This window comes from Notechis scutatus, chromosome 1 (assembly GCF_049901735.1).
Source record: "Notechis scutatus isolate UNSWTSFEM ecotype Mainland chromosome 1, rNotScu1.2, whole genome shotgun sequence".
NCBI classification, from domain to species: domain Eukaryota; kingdom Metazoa; phylum Chordata; class Lepidosauria; order Squamata; family Elapidae; genus Notechis; species Notechis scutatus.
Window position 1 is genome coordinate 96,449,907 of NC_142009.1, and position 24,535 is coordinate 96,474,441.

The 24,535-nt window shown below is 41.0% G+C and overlaps 1 protein-coding gene across 1 annotated transcript in view; it reads left to right on the forward strand.

Moving 5' to 3' along the window:
- The first annotated feature begins 3,946 nt into the window (after nt 1–3,946).
- The window catches only part of THEMIS (thymocyte selection associated), a 32,094-nt gene continuing 11,505 nt past the window's right edge, over nt 3,947–24,535 (forward strand). The window contains exons 1-2 of the mRNA XM_026666265.2: nt 3,947–4,348; nt 24,015–24,173. Coding sequence (XP_026522050.2) covers nt 4,258–4,348; nt 24,015–24,173 — 250 coding nt within the window. The 5' untranslated portion in view covers nt 3,947–4,257. The remainder of the gene's footprint in view (nt 4,349–24,014; nt 24,174–24,535) is intronic.

Consider the following 24,535-nt stretch of genomic DNA (forward strand, 5'->3'; position numbering starts at 1 on the left):
TTAAGTTACATATTATTTCTAATTTTCTATGATTACTTCTAAATACAGGTATAAAAATGCAGTCTTATGTACCTTTCTAGAATCCCTTTAACAATAAGATTTATCCATTATCTCTAAAAAACTTTTGCTTCTTAACATCTTGCTCCCCACCATTAGGGCTTCTCATCCCTTCCTTTCTCTCTTGCTTCTTCTTCTCCTTGTCCTCTCCACCTCCCTTTTATTCTGCTTTCCCCCTTTCTGTTGTTTCTTAACATAATGTCCCCTTTTCACCTTATTCTTCTCTTTTTGGGCTGTTTTTCCAGATCTTAAAGACTTTTTCCCTTTTTCTCTCGCTTTTTCCCTTCTCCAATCAAAGTCATTTGTTCATCAACGATGGCTTCTTCTTCTTCTTTGTCCCCATCATCCTCATTCTGCTTCACATAAGTATAAACCGCCATTTCTAAATATTGAAAAATAGTGCCAAGACCATCTTCCCCTCCTTGTTTTTCTCTTTCATATTTTTGATATATAAGTTTCAATCCATCCATAGATGATGCCATTGTGTAGAGAAAAAGTTTTTCCAAACAACCACCCAGATGTTTTAATCAGAAGTAATTTCCAAAGGTTCCAAAATCACCAAACAATCCAAACAGACTATTTCTTTTAGATACCTTCTTCTTCTTCACTTTCTCTTTCTGGGGTTAAAGTAATCACAAATCCTTTTCAAATATATTTTTTGGAAGTTTTTTAATGTTTATCAACTCTTTGCAATTCTAGGCAATCTTCTCCTTATTTTCAAATTTTGCTCTAATTTTTTTCACTCTCCCTTCCCACTCACAGCCAAAAAGGTTTTTGGTTTTTTTCCGCTGTCACTTTAGGAAGGAGAGTAGAACAAAGAAAAAACTTTCCCCTTTAGAGTATTCGCAGCTTGTAACTCTCACAAGGAACAATATATACTTAGCAGCCTTCAAGGTTCCAGGTCACTTTCTCCCGTCTTGTCCTGGTTAAAAGCAACTTTCACTTTTCTTTCAGCTTTCTCCCTCCTGCACCTGCTTGTCCAGCTGCAGCTTTCTTCGTGGCGGCCATTGCTGACCGCCGTTCCTCCGCCTCAGGAAAAGGGGGTTTAGCCGTCTGGGGAGGGGGTTTGCGGCACCCCCAAACCCCTTGCCGGATCCCCCCTGTCTTCAGCTGCCTCTATGGGGCAGCTATATCCCCCAAATCCAAATGGATTGGGGGAACCTTGGTGGCGAACGCAGCAGGGATCGCACAGTCGCGAATCCCTGCCGCCGCCGAAAGCTTGCAAACCGGAAGTCACCATTTATACGTTGTTCTATATATCATATCTGTATAATAGGTAATGGGAGGAGATGTTCTGTTGAGGAAACATAGTTTGTTCCATCCAACCGGGTTATCAGTGATAGACTTGTTGAAGTGTCTTGTGCCATCTTTACCAGGATAGTAACCCACAATTAAACAGTAAACAGCTGTCTGTATACAGTACTGTGTATTCACACTAACTCTCAGTTATCTGAGCCTGGTATGGCCTGGGCCCATAACCAGTGTTGAGGTAATTCCCCGTTAGGAGAATGAGCGCATACAGGGAGACATATTTGAGAGAAGAGTTTGAATAAAACACACACAGTACACAGATACACTGTACAGTAAATGTAGGTTTTTACTTCCAGTAAGTTTAAGCAAAGTTCAAGATAAGCACTCCAAAAGTCATTCACAGGTAAATCAGTCAGTTTGCATCCAGGGATAATCCAATAACAAATTCCAGTGTCAAAAACAGTTCAGTAACAAACTTACATCAAATCCAGTAATATCAGTCAATTAGAAGAAATGAAGGAACAGCAACTCTTTCCAACAGAAGGAAACAGAGATATACTCACACTCTCTTCTGAGACTCAGACTAAACAACCCAGGTTTCTGGCTCCATCTTATGGCCGTTTGAGAAACCACACCTAATTACAGTTTTGCATTTTCTTAAAGATACAGTTTTAAAATGTTTATCCTGGTTTATATATTTCTAACCCAAATAGCTGTTAGGTGACTCATATTGATAACATGTTCTATGCACAGAACAACTAGTTTTGGACAATCAGAGTATGGAGTGAAATCTCTGTGCTTCTTATGGTTTGCTCTTTACCGAATCTGCTTTGTAAGGAATCAGAAAATGAAAAGAAAGTTATTTGCCATTTGCTTTTGATTCTTCTGAAACAATGCTGCTTCTTGCAACTGTAATATGAAATCATGTTCTGTTTTCAGTTCCCCTGTCTGGGCCAGCTGAAACCAATCATGGCCTTTCTGCTAATAGCTTAGGCCGGGTGTGGCTGCAACTTTGTGATATAAAGGGGTTTTTTGAGCAAGCATCAGATTTGGAGGAAATAGACAGTACAGTGGGAGACACTATAGAAGAACTACTGAGGGAGAAAGATGGAAAAGGTAGGTTGGTGAGTGAGCTACTGTGATAGATCCCCCTTAGCTGAGTTGCAAATTCATAGCAGACAGTTATAAATGTCTATTTGTTTGTCTGCAAACTGTCAGTATGTCATCTTGAAATACCATCTGTTGGAATATAAACTACCATGTGAATTGGTTGACAGCTGATCCTGTCTCCATAATTTACCATGGGAAAGTACCAATAATATAAAGTGAGAGATTATGATTCTCCTTACTCTTAGGAGAATAAGAGTTTGTGGCATACATTTCATTTCATATACTCAGTTATAGAGAAATGATATGAAGAAGCAAGGAATCAAAAATTAAGCCTGAAGCCAACCAGGTTTTGTCTACTTCAGTATCAGTTTGAGCCTTAACCAAGTAAAAACCTGAAGTTTAAGTCAAGGTAGGTAATGCATTAAGTATTAGAAATCCAATCCAAAGCCTGAATATGCAGAGTTTGCTCATGGATTTCCCTTTATTAAAAAACAAAACAAAAAAATCATCTAATTCTGTTGAGAATTATCTGTTCAGAATTATCTTTATAGAATTTGATTCTATAAAGAGACTGGGAAAACAATTTAGTGTGTTCTCTATAGGAAATGGCCCAACCTCTTCATCATCTTGATCATTCTTTGGATAATATATGTGAACCACATCTCTTTAAGTCATAATGTGGTTAGTAATATGGGAGTCTCATTTACCTATCACTTTAACAATTATATTTTGGATTATTTGTGAGTTCAAAGCATGTGAATAATTCACTGTCTGGAAGCATAAAATTGTCTTTCCTACTGCTCAAAGGAAGATGAAATTCCAGTTCATTTTTTTTTAAGGTAGACATAGTTTAGTCTTAATAGTCTATGTTTTTCCATTGCCCCACTTTAAGACTCTATCACTGTTATTATAGGGAACATTTTCACAGAAGAAATGAGAAACATTTTTTTCAGAAGTGTATATGCAGAATGGGAGGGAGAGAAGTCATGACTAATGTACATATGAAGTCCTGGTTGAACCAAAGTTGGTGAGATCATAATTCTTGAGCATGGTAGTGGGATAAAGTAGAGAATCAAGATAGCCTGGTGACTATTTTCAAAACAAGGGGAATGATTTCTGAAAGCTGAAATGGTGAACAGGAGTGCCTAATCATTCTGCAAGGAGAAGATAATTTTTAATGGTAAGGGAGCCTTCAGAACTGTTGTTTCTTTGCAGAGAGCAAAGAAAGGCTCACTTTAATTGGAGAGGAACATGTCCCCGACATGCTATCTGTAGTGCAATATTTTTATTCTTGTTTGTTCTTAGATAGATATCAGTTATTTGGTTTTTAAGCAAGATTTCCTGCTATGTTTAAGTGTGAAAACAAGTAAGATTCCATTTTGCAAAAAAAGAAAAGAAATGGAGAGAGAGGAAGAGAGAAAGAGAAACACCTAGGGGAGAGAGGAAGAGAGGGAGAGAAAAAGAAAGAAAAAAACTTATTTAAAAGAACACTCTCTGTTTAAAGTTTAATGTTGCAGAAATTCATTGTCGAACTCTCAAAGATTAAGTCAATAGTTCTGTGTTGGTACAGCTGCTTATATGTGTTTCCTGTGACCCAGATTGGTACAAAAAGTAGGCACTGCAGTAGAGTACTTTTAGCACCTTATTCCTTTTTGATTGCAACCCAGAGTGAAGTCAGAGGAAGTGGTCTCCAAATTGAAGATGTATGAGATTGTCTCTACTAGAGAAAGCGTGCTTCAGAATTTCCCAGGCTTCATTTCAAATGCAAGAAGAGATACCAGAAGGCCCCTAAAAGATATTTGCCTTTAAGTTCAGCATCTCTCTATTACTGTGCAGACCATGGCCTCTAGCCTGAAGAATTTCATCCGTTCTTTGGATCCAAAATCCCTACCTCGGATTCTGCAAATCCAGTCTGGCTTTTATAATGAAGGTAAAGTTTGGTCCAAATTATCTATCTGTGCATAATAATGCAGGTTCAGCATTTATCTGAAGTTGAACATTGTAAGAAGAGCATTATGTCATTACTAGTGGGAACCCTTATATCATTAGGTGATAGTGTATATATTAAAATAGTACATGCTATATTTAGACTCCAGCTGACTATACTGTGGTTGTTCAACAGAATTGAGACACTTGACTAATGACAGTAGTCACAGATCCCACCCTCAAATACAGAAAAGTAAGTGTAAATTGTCACTGAACCATGAAGGGTAATCTGAACACATGTTAACTCAAGTGTCATCAAAATGGATGGCATATATGAGGCTAGAAAAAAAAAATCGAAGTGTTGGAAATAGACCAGCAGAAATGTGCTGGGTCCAGATAGTGTTTGATTTACACCGAAGTGGTAATACCAATAGTGTGAACTTTAGCTGTAACTCAGAATATTTTACACGCTGTATTTTTTTGTACCATTATTCATATTTTGTCTCTGTTTCATTTTCTACATTTTTCAGTGTTGCTTGAAAGTATATTAGATAGAAAGGAAAAGTAAATGATGGAATGAGAGACAGAGAGATGAAGATTGCTTGCTCATGATTAAATTAAAAATGTTTCAATAAAACAAAATAAAAAGAAGAGAATTTATGGAGGATGCTTTCGTGTTGCTTCCAGATGACATTTATTACTCAATCCACTAATTTTAGATCATGAGATCAACTTCTTCACAGTGTTTGCTTTAATATCTAGAGGACGTCAATTATCATTTATAACTTTCCAGTGTTTGCCTCTGATTTTTTTTCTTGGGAAAAAGTATATTCAGGAAAGCCCATATGAAATAGTTATAAAATAATGTGCATTTGTAGTTTTGGAAGTCCTTCCTTCTACAAGGATTGCCTAATGAGCATATATATGCACACGTAGCGTATAAGAATTAGGAACTGACATGTAGAAAAGTCATAAATAAATGATCAAAGCATTGCATGAAATTTAGCAATAAATCTGGTTTTGGCCTAATCTCCTGAAAGAACTGTGAAAGTCTGAGAATAGATTTGTGCCATTGATAGATACATAGAAGAAAAAAAAAATCCCTGGGTCTCCATTCAATATCTGGAGATGCATTCATGAAAACATCATTAACTTTTTAGCACCTGTTATTAATAGACATATTTCTGAGCTAAATGTGACTAGTTGATTCCAAAGAAACAGCAGTTCTGCTCACAATTAATTCATTTAGTCTATCCTATGTTTATTTTAACCTGGCTCTTTTTAGCCGAACTGAGTCTATGTACCCTGATTCCCAGCTGAATTGGAATAGTAAATGCTTTAGGTCAGCTCCTGTAGGGAGATACCTGGGTAGGAGATTCTGACCCTTTTCTGAGTCCTTTAAAGAAGGTATCAAGCAAGGGCCGGAACTTTAAGAATAGCCTCACAGTAATATTATATGAAGAGAAAGTTTTGGGAGTCCTTACATTGACACAGTGTTAAGTATTCTATGGCGATGTTGATGAGCGTAACTGGAGAAAGTCCTTCAATTCTGGAGTATCAGCTTTTCAAGCTACGCCAGGTCATCACAAGAAGAGTCCTTTACAGGTAGTCCTTGACTTACAGCCATTTGTTTAGTGACTGTTCAAAGTTACAATGGCACTCAAAAGTGACTTACGACCATTTTTCACACGATCACGAGATCAGAATTTGGATGCTTGGCAACTGGTTCATATTTATGATGGTTGCAGTGTCCCAGGGTCATAGGATCACCTTTTGTGACCTTCTGACAAGCAACGTACAATGGGGAAGACTGCTTCTTCAACATCCAACATTCTTTTCCACAGAGTGTCACAGAGAGTACCATGACCTGCACTATTCTGATCTTTGTAGGTATAGACACATCAAAGCATCTGGATATCTTTTCCAAGTTCTTCAAGTCTGCTCTACCATGGGTTAGTCTGTGGCATACTTCTTAACGGTTTGCCTGTTTACTATAAATGGCAGATTCTAAAAGGCAGAAGCTGTCCATTATTTTAATAATTTCATTGCCAGTTCAAAGGCTGGTGATTCTACTTGATGTCATTGGTTTGAAACCACGAGCACAATCCAAAGCCTTGCTGTTTTCATTTGGTTTTCTTTTATTTATTTTTTTAAACAAGTTTTATTAATTTTTAAAACACACAAATTATCATTATTCATTACATGTTTAAACCTTTTTTCATTGTAAATTTAACAAGTCAGATAAAATTATGATTCTGTTTTAAACCATTTCCATATAACATACCAAAACCTCTTATTCAATTTCTCTTTACTTCTCTTTACTCTTATTCAATATCATTATTATTATTTCATCTATTTCTTTCTGACTTAGTTACCATTATTCTCATTCTATATTTCTACAAGTTTTTACTAATTCTCCCCCCCCAAAAAACATATACACACAACACACAAAACATAAAAAAAATCTTTTTGGAAAGTAACTTGGACCCAGGTGTCTCTCTCTTCATGGACTTCAATTATATTCATGCTCATCTTACATATCATTACTTATTTTATTTACCATTCTAAGCCTTCTATATTAACTTCTCCACATATTTCACCCTTCTTAATTCTATCTTAATTAATCATCTTAGTTTGAATCATTATATTTGTATCTTTTGTCCATTTTTATCATCCCTTTGTCTCATTCCTTATAAAAAGAAGAAAATAAGTTTCTCCTGAAATCATTAATCAGAGTATGATGCCTTTCTATCTCCCCCTAAGTTAGTCAAATTAATCTTTAAAATAATATCCAATACCCAATCCGATTTTGCTTGGTACATTCTATCTAACTAATACATCCAAAATAATTAAGTACATAATTAGACAATAAATCCAAATATTAAAAAAAAGATACTATAATAAAAATTTTATAATAACATCAATACCATAATCTTATTAAACTCTTTAATTAAAACAGTATTCTAAACCTCCCCTATTATTAAATTTTAAAGCCAATCATTTTTAAACATTTTAACATTTTAATCTCTTATCAACTCTTAAACCATTACAATACTACCATCTCATCTTATGTACCTTGCAAAATCTTTTTTTTTTTTAAAAAATTATACTTTATCCATTATCCATAAAAAATTTCTTTTTTCCATTTAATTTCAAAACATTGTAGCTTTTCTCCACCTTTTCCCTTTCTTTCTTCTCCCAACAAACCTTTCTACCCCCCCTTCTTCTAACCTCTGCCTTACCGGCTTCCCTTCTCTGTCGTGTTCCTTTTCCCTTTTGTTTACTATCATCATATTGGTTTTGCACCTTATTTTTCCCTTTCTTAAATGTTTTTTTAGATCTTAAGTCCTTTAGATTTCTTCTTTTCTCTCTTCCTTCTTTCTTGATCAAATTCTGAGATTCATTAAAAATGGCTCCTTCCTTTCTTTCTTGTTCCTCTGCTGTCTTCATCTGTTGTAATGTTTGTTGATAGTTAGTAAGCGCCATTTCTAAAAAAAGGAAAGCTTCTTCCACACCATCTTTACCATTTTTTTTTTGCTTGTTCATATTCTTTTCTTAGTTCCTCAACAGAAAGAGCCATTATAGATCTTTTCTTTTCTTTTCCCCTTCTTTCTTCTTACAACAACCAGAATATTCAAAAGAAAATAAAAAAAATAAAACAGTCCCAAAGTTATCAGTCAGTCCAAACCAAGGCAGAGTTCTCACTTTCTCCTTCTGGGGTAATATCAATCAAAGAGAAAGAAAGTCCAAATCTGTTTAAAATCTTATTGCAATATCTTCTAGTCTTCAAATCCTTAAGGCATCTGCTCCAACAAAGTCTTAGCATACAAATATTTTCTTTTTAATCCTCTCTCTTCCCACTCATCGCTTAAAACCAATTTTCACCTAAAAAAATAGGTTTCTTAATATCCAGTTATTTATTCCGTAGGAAAAGAGGGAAAGCTATCCTTTCAGCACCATCAAACAGCCGCTTTTTTCCTCTTCTGGCAGGTATTATTCAGAAAGTCATACTTTTCAGGAATTTTATTAAATATGTCTTAGAGTCCTAGGAGCCAAGAAAAACTTTCTCCTCTCAAGCACTTTCTCCACTTCCTCCTGCGCATTCTTACCCGGCTGCCAGCTTCTTTGTGGCGGCCATTACGGACCGCCGCTGCACCGTCCTGGGAAAAGGGGGTTCTACCGGCCGGGAGGGGGTCTGCAACACCCCCAAACCCCTCTCCGGATCCCCCCTACCTTCAGCTGCTCCTGCAGGGCAGCCTAGCTCCATACCCGTCTGGGTCGGAGCCCCAGAAGCGGCTAGCGCGGCAGGGATCGCGCAGCTTCGCAAATCCCTGCCGCTCGCGAAGCCGACAAACCGGAAGTTCCATTTGGTTTTCTTTTAATGCATAACCATTGCTGCCCATGATCTTGCAGAAACTATTCTGTCTGGAATTCCACAAAACCAAACTAAAATAAAGAGAAGCTTCAGAAATCATAATGCATAACTTATTTTCTCATCCTCAATAATTTTAGGAAACTCATGCTTACCCAGGTTACCCAGAAATATTTACAATAAATATTATATGATGATATACTGAGTAAGTTCAATAGCATATGAAGGCCAGCAAGAGACCTAGGAAAAGACTGGAGATTATGATATTGGAGATCCCAATAACTTTTGGATCATTTGGCAATTGTTTTTTTATTTTAAAAATAACACCTCAGGGTAGAAAAGATACAGAATTATTCTGTATAAAAATAATTTGCATGGTGATAGCCAACTATATGTTAGAGCAGCGCCCCCAAACCTTTTGGGCACCAGTGACTGGAGAGATGTTTTTCTGTGGACCAGAGAGGATGTGGTTTTGTGTGTGCTGCCTGCATCCCACAGATGGGACATCACTTGTTTGCACAGACCAGTTTCTGGCCTGCTGCAGACCAGTACCAGTAGTTGGGAAGCCCTATATTAATTTTATTTATTTATTAATTAAATGTATATGCCACTCATCTCATTGTCACACAACTCTGGGTAGCATACAACAATATTGTAAAAGACTAGAACAATAAATGTAACATTACAGTTAACAGAGAAATAGTTAATGTGGGAGGGTGTACAATTGAATGGAAGTGGGATTTTCTCTTTAATCCAATAACCACCTACAGAATGGCACACCAGGCAGATTTCTCTGTTGTTCATTCTTTTGCTTTCTCTCCCTCTCTTACTGTTTTCACACATATCGAAGAACACCAAAAAAAAGTGCAAAGGAGGATGCTTCTTTTTTCTCTCCATAAATGAATGGAATAATATTCTCCATTCAGGTTTCTGTGACGAAGAGAAGCTGTACTGCATTTCCAATAAAGCAGCCAGATGGTAGACCTGGTCAGCTAATAAATTTGGATGGATGGATGGATGAACGGACAGACAATTTGAATCCTTGACCTTTTGCCCCACAGTTTTTGGGGAAGATTAGTTCCGTCTCCTATAGGCCTTCCTTATCTGGATTGCAAATTTAGTTGACTTGCAAGATGAAACAAAGAGATAGAAAGCATCTAGCATTTTGTTCTACTCTAGTAGCAGTCCCAACTTGGATTGGCTGTATCTACTGGACTGGCGAGAGATGTTCCACAATTGTCTGAAAAATGGGGTTTGTGCATAGATGACATAGATTTTAATAGGCTGTAATAATAACCTTGGGAGACAAGAGGGAGAATCACAGCCTACATAATGATCAGGCAAAAGACATCTGTGTCTCTGAAAGAACAGCAGCATAGAAAACATATCAGAAGGGATCCATAACTCTCTGGAAAGAAAAAGCAGAGGAAGCAGAAAAGTATTTCACACTTTCAAGATTCTGTTACTGTAATCTTATAGTCAAGGTAGCCTTAGTATTTGTGGGTTTGGTTTCCTGTCTGAACTAGTCAAGGAGATGACACAGATTGAGAAGGTATTTATTTTTAGTCATTTTTAAAAAAGAATTAAGAGATTCTCTAATGTTGCAACACTCTTATACTTAAAATGCTCAATGGATGCAATTACCTCCTCTTACAAAGAAAATAAAATAAAAAAATTAAGATGCCATTGCTTGGTGGACATCTTTGACCAATGACTAGACCAGGGGTGTCAAACTGGCAGTCTGCAGACCAGATGCGTCACATGCCAGCCACACCCACCCCAGCTCATCGAAGGCAAAAAACATCGCGATCCATCACGTGACATCAATGTGACGCAGCAAGTTTGACACCCATGGACTAGAGCTATGAGTTTAGTTAACTCTTGAAGGTTTTTTTTGGAGCTTTGCCATCCCACTTCAGCTGCACAAACCTATTTTAGGGGTGCCCGAGCAGACTGGAAGGAGTTTCAACAGTGTTTCAGGTTTACCTGAGTAGGGAACCACAAAATACACATTTCAGGATTTATTTTAGGCTTATACAAGGAAAGCAAGAGCGAGTTCTAAATGCTGGAGGGAAAGCAGGCTCTCTCAAACCTCTTTCCGGGCTTTGTAAAATAAATGGTATATTCTGTCAAACTGCTTCCAACTTTCTTCCCTCTTTCATGTTACAATTGGAATACAATCTTTTCTAGCAGAACGTCCTTCTGCTCCAAAAGAGATAATTGATTTGAAAGGATTGTGTTCTATATGTGACACCAAAATCCCCCCCCCCAAAATCAGCTTTTATTAGAGAGGATCCTCACTTAGCAACTGCCTCAGACAGTGACCATTAGCAATTGCAATGGGGATGAAGAAGTAACTTTGCAACCAGGGCCCACATTTATAACTTTTGTAGCTTCTCTTTCTTTCACTCTCTGTGTCACATGCTTGCCATTGCAGTTCATCAGTACATGTTATCCTATTCCTGACCCATTTTTTTTCTTCTCCCCTTGAAGAGCGGAGATCTTGCCTAAACAAGCTATCTCTTCCTAAGATGCTTTTCTCTGCCTTGCAACGCTTCCCTAAAAGGTATTAACTGCAAGTTAACATGCTCAGCTTTGTGACCTTAATGAGTTGATTAGAATCTTCTGGCAGGCTTGGAGTTATAAGGATGCTAGGCAAACAGCTGGCCTAGCATATTCCTTTTGATATGTATTCCCCATTGTGTGCCTGTTTAGTCTCTTGTCATCCCTTCCTCTCCCATGAATGTAAATATAAATATTTTTGCTAATTACCTCAGCCCAGGATAAACATTCTAAAGAACAAGGAAGTGATGTAAAATAGCTGTAAGATTTGTCCTTTTTTCCTAGCTTCCTTACATGTCACATTTTGAAAAACTTCCCCTCCGTTTAGGCTGACCTGGATATTCGGGAGTCATATCCTTTCTGATGCTGTAACTCAGGGGTCTCCAAACGTGTCTACTTTAAAACTTATGTACTTCAGTTCCCATAATTCTTCAGGAATTCTGGGGAATTCTGAGAGTTGAAGTCCACAAGTCTTCAAGTGGCCACATTTGGTGACCCCTGCTGTAAATAAATAAGTGAAGCTGAAGTAAAATCTTAAGAAAAGTTGTGGTCATCTGATTTTTCTACTTAGTGATTGCTTTGTTTAACAACTGAATCACCAGTACCACTTCTGGGCACTAAATGAGGACTAGCTATAGTTTCCACAGCTTTTTTTGATAATTGCAATCAGAAAGGCTAAGACTCAGGCCCCCGTAACTGGGTTGCAAAGATCTACACCAGGGGTGTCAAACTAGTGACCCGTAGGCCGGATGCATCATTTGCAGGCCATGCCCACCCCAGGTCTGTGAAGGGAAAAATGTCAACTCAGAAATATCTCTCTGGTCTTTTAGAGTTGTCAGCAGAAAGGAAGTGGGGGAAGTAGTGCAATCCTAAAATGCTTTCATAAATAATTGCTTAGGTGGCCGAAGCTTCTGGGATGCAAGATTATTACTGGACAGCATGAATGATTATTCTTGTCTATGTCCCATTGGAGAATATACATCCAGGGGGTGGTGGAAGACCAGGGTCAAGGGTGAAATGAATGATGTGCCTCAGAGTCGGCTGCACCCAGGTAGCACTGGCATGTTCACTCCTAATAAATCTTTTTTCTTTTAACTCTGAGAGATGCGGCTAAAGACTCATGATTTGAATGGGGGTGGATGCTGAGCCCTGACAAAAAAGGTCATGATATGTCAAGTGACGGAAACACGATGCTGCGAGTTTGACACCCATGATCTAGACCAGTGGCCCCCAACCTTTTTTGAACCAGGGACCGGTTTCATGATTACCCGGAAAGCGGGGGAAAAAAAACAACCAACCACAAAACCACCCCCAACCCCACACCCAAAAAAAAAAAAAATAAAAACCCCCCCCCCCCCCCCCCCCCCCCCCCTTTTACCCTTTTAAAAAAAAACCAGCCCAAAAAAAAAAAAAAACCCCACCAACAAACCAAACCAAAACCCCCCCCCCCCCCCCCCCCCACCCCCCCCCCCCCCCCCCCCCCCCCCCCCCCCCCCCCCACCCCCAACAAAAAACAAAACACCCCCCCCCCCCCCCCCCCCCCCCCCCCCCCCCCCCCCCCCAAAACAAAAAAAAAAAAAAACACACCCCCCCACCCCCCCCCCCCCCCCCCCCCCCCCCCCCCCCCCCCCCCCCCCCCCCCCCCCCCCCCCCCCCCCCCCCCCCCCCCCCCCCCCCCCCCCCCCCCCCCCCCCCCCCCCCCCCCCCCCCCCATATTTATTCTTCCACGGACCGGTACCTGAGTAACGCGAGACTCCACCGCCATCGGGACGGCTCTTCGTTCGAAGCTGCCCCCCTTCAACGAAACTAAGGCGCAAGCACCCAAACGCCACTTTCCAACTGAAAACCCGGAAGCACTTTCCAACCGAAAACCCGGAAGCAATCAAAAACCCGGAAGCGCTGTCGAAACAAGATGGCAGCACCCAAGCTTTGCGGCCCGGTAAAAAATGATCAGGGACCAGTGGTTGGGGACCCCTGATCTAGAATACCACTATAAAGTAGCCAAGAGTTTGATTTTTTTACTTCTTTGCCACCATTGCAGATTTTTGCATCCCAAGAAGCTAGTTCTGATTTTCCCACTGTTTCTCATAGCTGAAACACCTGGTACCATTTCAGGGTTTGGTTCATTCAAGGGCTGAATACCCTAGATCAGTTGAGGTTTTGTTCCATCAACCATGAGCAATTTAAAGCTATACAACAAATCTTTCAGGAGGCAACATTTGTTTCCAATTAGAAATAAACAAGAAAACATTTCTCATTTTTCTCTCCCCTGGTAATTATTTTACAATCAATATTGAAGAAATGAATAAAGTTATTCATTTAAGCATGGATATAATTTTAAAGAACAATAATTCCTTTAAAAATGTATCTAGTTTACTGAAACTTTCTCCTCTAAGGAATCAAATATATGTTTGGTATTGAATAAGCTAAGGATGTTATATGCCAATCGATTTCAAGGAAATGAACTTGTATTCCCCACCTTGTAAAGGCATTACTTTTAAAATATATATAAAGTAACAATTTTATAGACAATTGAATTTTCTGCTGGCTTAAGATTGTTAAACAGGGGCATGTTTTCCCTGAGAAATATGGATATGTCAGAACCATGTAGTCAGATTTAAATCCCAAGTTCTCTAAAATATATAAAAAAAATTGAGACAGAAAAGTTCTGTACTATTTAAGATGGAGGGAGAAGTAATCTTGAGATCAACTGAAACTCCCATTTGTAAGCAGTATCAGAACTGTTTCAATTACAACCACTAATTATTTTCCAAAATTATCTTCTTTTTTGGATTCTTCTTTTAAAGTGGCCTATAGTTTTTTTTAATACTTTCAAGTCAGTGTTGATGCCTGGAAACTGCCTGCACAAGTACCTGCGGTTTTCTTGGTAGCATTTTCAGATGTGGATCGCCATTGCCTCCTTTCTGGGGCTGAAAGAGAGTGACTGGTCCAAGATCACACATGCCTAAGGGAAGACTAGAACTCACATCTCCCAGTTTCTAGCCGGGTGCCTTAAGTACTATGCCAAAACTGATCTGTTCTATAAGCTAGAGTGACTGCTAAATATTTTTTCCATTAGCCATAAACAATTTGAAAATATTAGATGCTAGCAGCGCTGTTGATTCACAAAAATTACATACAAAGTTCTGGCAACAAATTAAACAAATAGTTTCTAGACAAACTGCGGAAGAGAAGACAGAGAAAGATTTGCTTTTTTCAGAAGCTACCATGCCCCCTTAGAAGCAGATGAATAAATGAGTAATTTTTAAAATATTAAATATAAGTGACTTAATAGAGGATAATAAATACATGCTAAAAAGAACTATAAAGAGAGAATAGTATTGTTGAAGTTGGAAGATTAGGATTATATATACTTATTTGTACTATCATTGTTAGCATTGTTTAAAAAGGACATTGACCCAGTCAATACATTGTTCACAAAATATGTATGGTGTAAAAGAAAACTGTAAATAAAACATGAATTTTATATGTATGTATATGCGGGTTTTTTCATCCCGCACCTAATGGGCCGCTCATGGGGTAGGCCTTACAACGCCGAGAAGGAAAAATGACATGAGCCAGGTTCCTTGGAATGAATGAGCAAGCGAGCGAGCCCAGAACAGTTTGGGGCCTGCTCTTTTATTAACAAGAAGTAATAAGAACAGTTACATTGTTTGCTAATCAGGGCCAATAATCTCCTTCCACATACTGGCCCATACAGAGGACCAATCATCTCCTTCCACATACTGGCATAACCTGGTGCATCATGGGTTTTTTTTGATCACCCTATCCTGAGCACGTGCTGAGTTGCTGGATTTCCTTGTTCCTGGTTCATGACCTACCTTCTGTGTCATGTGGCAGTTAGGCAGTCACTAATAAGGAAGCAGAATGGTTCCAGCATCTCCTCTGTTTTTATTTGTTTTTAGGAGCTATCCTGCTCACTGTCACTGAACAGTGGCGGAACCTTATCATGGAGCTCCAAACATGCCAGAGGGAAGGATGCTTTCTCAGGGGAAGGAGGTTTCTTACCATAGCTCTGGTCCGGGGTGTATCAGACTCGTCCTCAGTTTTGGACTGATAAGCCAATAGTGACAGTTGTTCGTCCTTAGCACCAGAGCGCATGTTTACAAGCATATTGATATCAGTATCTATAGCAGCTAAGCGTTTTTTGACAAATTTTAGTAGGCGAGTGCCTACACAGGATCAATGGTACAAAGTAATATGAGTAATATTATAGGTCCAATTAGGGCAGAGAGAAGCGTAGTAAGCCAAGGAGACCATGAGAATAGTCCCTGGTACCAAGCATATTCGAGGACCTTTCAAGCTCTCTTTCTTTTAACCTTTTATCAAGCTCTTTCATAGAGTCTAGAACAATTCCAGAGCTATCCGCATAAAAACAACATTCTTCTTTAAGTGCTGCACATAATCCCCCTTGTTTTAAATATAGGAGATCTAAGCCTCGTCTATTTTGTATTACTACCTCGGATAAGGATGTGAGAGAGTTCTGCAAGGCTACAATTGAGGTTTCTATGCGCCTGAGGTCTTCATCAATGGTGGCACTGAGTTGATGAAGTTGATTCTGGTTAACTGCTAGTGCTGCAATGCCGGTAGAGGCACCCATAGCACCAAGACCCAAGAGGACTGATAATGTTAGAGCAGTGACAATCTCTCTTTTCGCTTTTAAATGATATTGATGAGGCTCTAAGATAGAAATGAAATCATCAGAGGTATACACATCTATTTTTGGAAGCAATTGTACTTGAATGCAAAATGAATTACTTTTAACTAGCTCATCTCCATGAACACAGGCCGTGAGACCGGTAGAACAGGCCCAAAGGGAATTGTTACCAGGAATAAAATATTGACCTTTAAGGCGCAGAGTGATGTTAGCACCACTGACCGTGGAAAAGACCTGAGTGTAGCCTGCAGCGATCGGATTTCTGGATTGTGGGAGATATAAATCACAGAGATGTTTACCAGTAGTAGCATTGGCACAATATTGAGAATAGTTTTGAGGAATGTTACCAAGACAACATCCCTGACCGATGACTGACGTAATAGTGAGAGAGCTATTTCTCCATCGGCATGAGGAATCATTAGTAGCATTGACAATGGGCTCAATTGAGCCAATCGCTTCATAAAATGGAGGGATAGAGGAAACACACAGCCAACATTGGGAAGAAGGGGTAGAGTTAGTAGAATTCAAAGCTTGGTAGGAGGAGGAGAGCAATCCTAGCAAAGGGTGCTGTTGATTGGTTAGTGGCTGAAGAAAAGAAGACTGAATCTGATCAGCATTTGGTCCTAAGGGAGGGGAGGGCAGGAGAGAAACATAACGCTGGATATAAAAACATTGCCATAATGATAACCGGGCCATGAAGCATGCATACGACCCCCATTTAACCCCAGTGTCCCATTTTTACTACTTTTCCCTGCATTTGTAAAGGTGATTGTGACGGGGTTGCACTGATTCCATGGTTGGGCAGCATACTTGTGGCATGATGGATAATGGCCGGTAGTACGGCGGATTATGATCAAGTCATTTTTGTAGGGGGTGACCATGACATTTGTCCAGTAGAGACACAAGACCAACTCTTGCAAAAACAGTCCGCCACCCCTCCGCACATATAGATGTGAGCAGGAATGGAGTCATGTCCAGGGTATACATAAAGGGAATATTCTGGACCCATTGAGGATTTGGAGTAAGAGATCCAGTCTCTTCCCTGTATGCCGTTTGTCCCAGGATCATTTCAGCCAGGTCGAAGTGGAGGGAAGGAAAATAAGAGTCCAATCGAGTGTAGTTAGAAGTGGAGTTTAGAATCTGTCCATAAGTATCTTTAATAGTCCAGGTGATGTTGAAGGAGCGATGAGCAAGTTGAGGGTCCTTCGAGCGACGATGTCAAGCAGGTGCAGGTATTAACGGAAACTGAGGAACCATAGAGGCATGCAGGAAACAGCCACGGGCATACAGCGACGGTGTAGGAGCAGTTGTGCAGCGGTGTAACGTCAGCGGTGGGCAGGAGGAAAGTTGGAAGCGAAACTGGTTGTTGCAGATGTGGCAGATCAAGGAGAGTCGATGAGACAGCCACTGACGGAAGTTGGCAGGTGGATCCCACAGGATGGAGTCATCACAATAGCCGTGCAGCGAGATGGAGATGGCAGGCATTTGTTGAGGTAGGGTGGACCAAAGAGAAAGAAGGGGAAATGGGAGGATAGTGGAAGGAGTAAGGGGTGTAGAGTTGAGCAGATATGGAAAATTGGATTTGAGTGCCGTTAGGCAAGGTGGAAAAGGCAAGGCAGGAATAGGATCCTGTTGTAGATGGGTGAGAAAGGATGTGAAGGTCAAGAAAACAATATCGGAAATTAGAATAGCGCTGTTCCGTGTGTAGGGAGAAGGAAAGACGGGCTTTTGTTTAAAAAGGCAAGTGATGGGGCAGCCGTGAGGGGACGCGGCAGTTTATAATGAAAAATTATCTCAGCTTTGAATGGGGCAAACATGACCGCGGAGAGACAGAAAGTGAAGTGAGCACAGGTTGAAAGAAGAAAAGGAATAATATGAAGGGTAAAATGCTATGAGGAGCCATGGTAGGTCGACTGCTCGGGCCGGAACCCACAGGGTCTTTTCTCCAGCGAGCTGGACAGCTGCGTAGCCGCGCCCCCAAGTAATTGGTTCGGCTGGCCCCTTCCACTGGGGGTCGGGAAGTTGCCTGTAATAGACCAAAGGGCGTGAAGAAGAAGATAGATCAGGAGAAGAAAATGCCGAGTGGCAGCTGAGGTGGGTGGCACCCCAGTGAGATTTAAGAAATTGAGTGTATAGAGACAAAGATTCAAGGTGTTTTGCAGCGCCGGGAGGTTGGGTGATAGTTTTTCCCCATCTTTAATATAGCGTTCTAACGCAGTTTTTAGGGTCTGGTTGGGTCGTTCAATTATGGCCTGTCCCTGGCTATTGTATGGGATCCCAAATTTATGCAGGACTCCCCACCGCTGGCAGAATTGCAAACGTCTGACTGCAGTAAGCCGGGCCATTGTCTGTTTTTATTTGATCTGGACGTCCCAATGCTGCAAATGTTCGAATGCAATGATTGATTACGTTTTGGTAGCTTCCCCTCTTTGCGGGGTTGCCATAATGAGGCCAGAGTAGGTATCAATGGAAACATGTAAATATTTCCAAGGGGCAAATGGTGAAAATTGGGTGACATCCATTTGCCAAATTTGACAAGCTTTTAGTCCTCTAGGGTTAACCCCTATAGGTATGGCATGTGCCTGACGGCTACAAGTGGGACATTGTTGAATAATAGCCGTGGCCTCTGCCATGGTAAGAGAAAATTGTTTTCTTAAAGCCTTTTATTCTGATGAAAATATGCATGACTCTGTGAGGGGGTGAGAGCGGCAGAGGAAGTGAGTGTCATGGCCTCTGAGGCTGATGCAGCTGCTGCATCAGCGCGGTTGTTCCCTTCCTGTAAGGCCCCTGGAAATGGTTGGTGGCTCCTTATATGGGCAATGTAGAAGGAGTGAGTGCGTGCGGATATGCAGTGCTGTAAAGCGATGAACAAGGAGAGTAAATGTGTTTCTACTGAGGGGGATAGATAGGCCTGATAGATGTTCTGCAAAATTTGACAAACATACAGAGAGTCTACAATGAGATTAAAAGGCTGTGTTGCAAACTTCTGAAAGGCTAACAATGAGGCACATAACTCAGTGCGTTGTGCTGATTTTTGAGGCGGAGTGATCCTCGTGTGCCATTTTCCCTCCGTTTCCCACGTGCAGGCCCCAAATCGCTTGCCACCATCAGCAAAGGCTGTGATGGCGGCAGGAAGGGGTGATGGGGACAGAGGGAATTCCATATAAAAGGAACGGTTTTTATTAACTGGAGTCTAGGATCAGGTGGGGGTGACAGGAGATGACGCCAGGCCAATGAGCTAAGGCAAATTGCAGAGAGTCAGAGTTTTGAAAAAGATGTTCCCAAGTATGTAAGGAGCAGGGAACATATATATAGGATGGTTCAACCCCGATTAAGGACTTAGTCCTATGCCTCCCCTTTACAATGAGAGAGGCAAAGGAAGCATCTTTACCAGTCAGTGTGGTTCTTGGAGTGTGAGGTAGGTGAATCCACTTGAGGATGTGGACCCTTTTGCTTTTTGGAGGATTGCTGCAGTGGGTAAGTGGGGTGTGTTGAGTAGGATGAGTGAGGGTTGGACATCGGCCTCGGCCCTGTCCACCCATGTGGTCGCTAATACGTGGTTGATGTTAGCAAGAGTATGGAGGTGGTCATTGTTAAGGGAAATGCGATCCCCAGGATTCTTTCCCTGAGTTAAGGCAGTAAAGAGAGGAGAAATGTCATTAGTTGTAAGACCGAGATATGTCGGGCCCAATTCAAGAGCCCAAGAATTGTTGAAGTTGAACAAGCGTGGGGGTGCCGACAGGCTCAACTGCGGGAGGAGAGGCGAGGCAGAAGCAGCAAGCATTTTGTGTCCCAAACATTGAAAGGGGGCGTTGTTGAATCTTTTCAGGAGCTATAACCAAACCCCCCTTAGCTAGGATCCCCTGCAAGACGGTGATGGTAGAGTAAATGGTCCCTGCAGGGCCCCTAGCAGCCACCAAGATGTCATCCATGTAATGATAGACCAAAAATGCAGGATATTTGTTCCTGTATGGCTGCAAGATTTTGTCTACATAGTATTGGCACATGGTGGGACTGTTTAACATCCCTTGGGGAAGAACGGTCCATTGAAAGCGTTCCGCTGGTCTGTGATTATTAAGACACGGAATTGTAAATGCAAACAATTGTCTATCCTCAGGGTGTAACGGGATGGAAAAGAAGCAATCTTTTAGATCCACCACCATCATATCATATTCGACTGGAATCAAATTAGGGTTAGGCAGACCACATTGAAGCGGTCCCATGGGAGCTATTGCTGCGTTAACACTCCTCAAATCCTGCAGGAGACGCCACACGCCACTTTTCTTTTTTATGACAAATACAGGAGTGTTATAAGGACTAAGGGATGGCTCTAAATGTTCCTTTTGGACTTGTTCAGCGACAAGTGCTTGCAAAGCGGAAGTTTTTTCTAAGGTTAAAGGCCATTGATCCACCCAGACAGGTTGTGTATCAAGCAGCTGCAAGCGAAGCATAGCTTGTGGACTAGGAAATTATTTCAATGAAACAAGGAAGGAAATAATAAAGAAAGGAAGGTTAGCAGTGCTATAAGAGGAAGTTAATGAAGCGTAAGGCGAGCTTTCATCTGCGACATAATGTCCCTCCCCCACAGGTTAGTATGCAGCGGAAGTATCACTGGTTTTATGTAGGCGGTATTTTGTGTGTCATCTGATTGTACCTTAATCCAATCACGGCTAACCCGTGCTGCCTGTGCACCGCCCACGCCTCGAACAGCTGGGGCAACGTCCGTTACCCAGTTCGCTGGCCACTCCGCCGTCCGAATGACAGATATGTCTGCCCCGGTGTCTAAAAGGCCGGAAAAGGAGTGGCCATTTAGTGAAAATGAAGCCATGGGTTTTGGCACTAGCACAGGCTGATCTATGGCATAACACTGTTGTTGATCAATGAGCACAATCATTCTAGCAACTACATCTCCCTGGTTAATAGTTATAGGTGTATTAACTATGATGGAAAGGGAAATGTCAGACAGAGAGTCCGAACTCCTCAGGAAAGGAGCAGCTATTACCCCCATTTCTGTGAGATCTAATGTAGGACAGATTAACACCGGAATGTCAGGAGGAAGGTTAAAAGACTGTTTTGGACTAATGAAAAGAGTGTCTACTTGCCCTGGTGTATAATAGGTTACAGTCTCATCAGCCACCATGTCATAAGAGTATGAAGAGGTGTCGGCAGCCTTTGGGCGGGGTTAGCTGCAAACCCCGCTCCTAGTTTCCCTGATGATAATTCTGAGAAGGGTTTTGCTCCGGTTGGGAGTGGCATTGATTTGCCCAATGAAAACCCTTTTTACATTTTGGACAAACCGTTTTTGGCTTGGCAGCTTGGTTTCTGGAATTGTTATGAGAGCCCCCGCCTGGAGCTCTGCATTGGGACTTAAAATGACCAGGCTTCCCGCATAATTAAAACAGTTGCCTACGGGTGGGTTAACGGGCAAGACATTAGCAGGAGGGGTTCATCCCAGCCGTGATGGCTTCAGCTAAAGTATGCATAGAGGTGAAGTTGTTCCTACTATGCGACAAGCTGTTAAATACTCAGCCAAAGTCACTCCCGGCTTGGAAGTTAAGGGTTGCAAAAAATTTTGACAGTCCAATTTGCATTTTCATAAGCCAATTTCAAACACAACTCATTTCGAGCCTGATGATTGTCAATTTGTCTTTCTAAGGCTGTTTGCAGATGGCTAACGAATGAAGCAAATGACTCGTTAGGTTCCTGAATAATTTTTGAAAAGGTCTGCAAAGGTGTGCCCTGATCATCCACTTTACGGATAGCGGACAGTGCACATTGTTTGATTATGGGGAAGGCAGCCTGGGGCGAGGTCTGTTGCTGTTGCAGGGTCGTCATGGTGCCCTCTCCCATAATCATATCACCAACTACCCCAGCAGGTAAGCCGTTGGCAATGGCAATAGCAGCCTGCTTACCATACTCTGAATTCCATATAACATACTGAGATGGAGTCAAAACCATGGACAAAGGGATCTCCAGTGTGCTATCAGGAAATCCTCATTTGCCCCAGATATAGAATTCAACAAACCATGAAAGTACTTGAGACTATACCCCATAATTTTTGCTGCTTCCTTGACTTCCCTTACTACTTTATAATTCATGTTGACATACTGTGGGACAGGAGCCCCACCCTGAGCAGCTGGCGCTTGCCATTCAATTGGATACATATAAGCTCCTTCTTCCTCCCCTGGTTCTAATTCTCCGTGCTGGTGAGCCATTTGGATGGCTTGTGTTAGAGCGACCCCCTTTTCTCCTAGTGGAGACACACGAAGCAGGAGGAGGTGGGTCGACCTTTAGAGGCTCCTTGAAAGAAGGTGTGATGTTGGGGGCTGTTGGCCCTGTGTGTGTAAGGGATAGTCCTCATAATTTGGAGGTGGCAAGGCATCCCCAGGACAATTTTGAGATGAGAATTTATGATGGACCATTAAACATTCCATAACATGTCTCCAGGCTGTTAAAATGCCAATTGGAGCTTGGGGACTGGTATGGAGATATTCGCCAATTTTAGTCCAAGTGCTAATTTTAAGAGAACCCTTTTCGGGGTAGGTGGGACAATGGAGCCAAATATATTGTAGCAGATCAATTATCTGCCGTTTTTAACAAAGGGATGTGGGCTTCCCTGAGGCTTTTAATAATTTGGAAGAGGATTCGGTTAATTCTCTCAATTCCTTCAGATGCTCCGTCTGTTGTTGAGAGAATTTTCCCCCCATACTACGGAGTCGTGGTCGTGTTTCAGGCCAGGCGAATGCGCAGCTCCCTTCGAGCGAATAAGGATGAGCGGTCCGAGGCGCACCCTGGAGTGGATCACGTCGGGGTCACCAGAATGCGGGTTTTTCATCCCGCACCTAATGGGCCGCTCATGGGGTAGGCCTTACAACGCCGAGAAGGAAAAATGACATGAGCCAGGTTCCTTGGAATGAATGAGCAAGCGAGCGAGCCCAGAACAGTTTGGGGCCTGCTCTTTTATTAACAAGAAGTAATAAGAACAGTTACATTGTTTGCTAATCAGGGCCAATAATCTCCTTCCACATACTGGCCCATACGGAGGACCAATCATCTCCATACTGGCATAACCTGGTGCATCATGTTTTTTTTTTGATCACCCTATCCTGAGCACGTGCTGAGTTGCTGGATTTCCTTGTTCCTGGTTCATGACCTACCTTCTGTGTCATGTGGCAGTTAGGCAGTCACTAATAAGGAAGCAGAATGGTTCCAGCATGTATATATGTATATGTATATGTATATGTATATGTATATGTATATGTATATGTATATGTATATGTATATGTATATGTATATGTGTATGTGTATGTGTATGTGTATGTGTATGTGTATGTGTATGTGTGTGTGTGTGTGTGTGTGTGTGTTTTGGCAGAATCTCATCTGCCATCATCAGGCTTCTGTATAGTGTTCATTGAAACGTTGCTACAACTTTAAAAGCACAACTATAATGACGTGGGAAAATACCCGAACAAATACCCGCAAAAACTTAAGAAAACAATATATATATAAAAGAAGCAGATGAAGGTGTAAGTTAGCAAGTCTTAAAATAATTACCATGTTTTTCATGCTATAAGACACACCTGACCATAAGATACATCTAGATTTAGAGGAGGAAAACAAGAAAAAAATATTCTGAACCTGAGCCTGAGAGGACCACAGATAGGTGTCCTCACATGTGCCAGCTCTGCCTATTGACTCCTGCACTGAGAAAAAGAGATAGAACATGTGGGCAATGACAAAGACAGAAGAGGTGGGGTTCAGCACTGTAAAAGGACCCCTCTGCCGCAGCCCAGCTGCTATTCATCAAAGGACCAGCACCGACGCAAAGACATTTCCACCCACTTTTGGGTGGGGATAATGCATCTTATGTAGCGAAAAATACAGTAATTTGATTCTCACTCGACTTGATATTTACACCCAGACTTATAGATAGTATCTGACCTGTGCATTAAAGATAAAAATATATTGTCTCACAATAATGAAACAATAGAATGTATAGAACTGTATTTTAATGCTGCTAATAAAATCAGTAAAACTTCTTTTTACATTATCTCTTAGGTTCGATGTATGAAAGGCTTGGCCATGAATGTTGCTTGTCCACAGGCGATGTGATTAAAGTTGTTGCATTAGAAATTAAAAAAATCCTTGCAAATAATCTAGGAAGTGAAGATGTAAGCATACAGTCCACTACAGTAGAACCACCTCTAAATTTTCCAGGTACAGTACAATATTTTTCTTGTTTGATAAGAAAGCTAGTAAGCAGAGGCAAAGAGCATAAAGTAGTTTTGAAGTAGTTTTTTTTCCTCCAAGTGTCCTATCTTCTACTCCTAAATTAACCTCTGTGATACATAACAGTCAGCCTTATCTAAAAGATGAACAATTGTGGACCAAATCCTAAATCCTGAGTCAATACCAATAATTTATGTCATTACATTTTACAGATAGATACTTTAGAAATAAAGTATCCACAGCATACAATTCCCTCTATAAATGAAAGCCTATCAAAAGTCAATCACAGTACCAAATTAATTTTCACTTCCTGGCTCTCTAAATTTCTTGCTAAACCTTCTTCTAAGGCA